At 36.7% G+C, this 1,558-nt stretch overlaps 1 protein-coding gene across 1 annotated transcript; it reads left to right on the top strand.

The window, feature by feature from the left end:
* Positions 1-357: 357 nt before the first annotated feature.
* On the top strand, positions 358-1,128 carry LOC147898824 (uncharacterized). Its single transcript, XM_087378834.1, has one exon. The coding sequence runs from the start codon at positions 358-360 to the stop codon at positions 1,126-1,128; it is 771 nt and encodes a 256-aa protein (XP_087234960.1).
* Positions 1,129-1,558: the final 430 nt, after the last annotated feature.

Below are 1,558 nucleotides of genomic sequence, written 5' to 3'. Positions count from 1 at the left end.
AGCCCAAAAATAAGGCAAGGAGGGGGAGGCAAGGAGACAAGGAGGCCTTAGGAGACACAACACAGTATGTTCAAGATATTGTACGCTTTTGTGGTCAATAACTTGCTCTTGTATGCTTAATAACTTTTCCTTGTATGCTTTTGTTGTCTAGCTAGTCTCCTCAAGCCCCATCATGTCGTCAAGTGCAGCTTCAATTAGCAGCATCACGATCAAGCTTCAGGTATTTTTTATTTTGAAGCCTCTTAGTCTTTCTTTGTATGCTATTGAAGTAATGCTGGGACTTAATTGACCTTGTAAGTCTATTCTATGCCATGCGATGACTTCTTTTTTTAAATGCATTTTTGTCACATTGGCGGGATGGTAAAAATAAAAACTTCTGAGAGGAGGGGGAGAGGTGGAAGAGGAGAACGAGGAGGCAAGAGAGGTGGAAGGACAAGTAGCAAGAGAAGTTTGCAAGTGGAATCTACACCAAATTTAGAGATTCAAAAAGAGGTTGAAATTGTTGAAGAGGATAAGGAGATGGAAGACTTTGAAGACACTACTATAATTGTGGAGGAATCTTCTAAGAAGAGAAAGAAAGAGGATAAACAACTGGATGAGGAGTTTGAGCAAGAGTTTCTTGCTGCACTTGATATTGGCCAGGGGAAGGATGTTATTAAATCTCTTGCAATCAATCCTAGAAAGATTGCTTCCTTGATCCCATTATGTCAATGTGTTGTAACCACAAGAGTGAGAGGCCTACGAACTGATATGGATAGCCTAAAGCAAGCTCTAGAGGCAGAAAAATATATTCAACAAAAAGGAATGTTTATTTTATCTACAACACTTCCGGATGGTGTTTCACAAGAGGTGACAGATGAAATTGAACAATCATGGGATTCTTATTGGAGGGATGTAAATGTAGAATTTGAGGCACAGATTGTTGATGATGCTGATTGGTCATTTTTGTCTCGAAAGATGTTTTTTGTGTGGGAGGGGAATCACTGTACTGTTGCATGGATGTCTCTAATTGAAGAGAAATTCAAGACATCAAAGGCATGGCATATTCGAGTTTTAGCAAGTTTTATTACTCTAGAGAAAGAAACAGAAATGAAGCTAATAGTTGCTCTTCAAAGGTTCAATCTATAAGTGCGAGTTCTTGCTTATATGTGTTACCTTTTTTCGAGCTTTTAAGGGTTTTGTGAACAATTCTTAATATGTTTGAAGCTATATATTTTTTATTTTTTAGCCTTAATGAAACATAAATTATTAAAATAAATCTCAAGGATTATATGTACAACACGAAGACAACGTGTTCGTGTGATGAGAATGAGTACTTATCACTATTTTCTGAGGAAGAAAAAAAGACACTTGAAAAGCATAGGGCAAATGAAAGCAGTAAATGATCAAGTACTTGGTATCCTTTGACATCTCTGATGCTAGGGAGAATGGTATTTACAGTAAGTTTCATACCATTTGTCATGGATGTCTTTTGAATTAGAACTAACTTATTCATTGTACTCATTCATTTCTTTGGAATATATTTTAGCCACTATACAAGCAAGATTATGAGGCAAAG

This window comes from Dipteris shenzhenensis, chromosome 9 (genome assembly GCF_047967505.1).
Source record: "Dipteris shenzhenensis isolate YYH24624 ecotype China chromosome 9, Dip_SZ_1.0, whole genome shotgun sequence".
Taxonomy (NCBI): domain Eukaryota; kingdom Viridiplantae; phylum Streptophyta; class Polypodiopsida; order Gleicheniales; family Dipteridaceae; genus Dipteris; species Dipteris shenzhenensis.
This window is presented reverse-complemented; position numbering and strand designations above follow the sequence as displayed.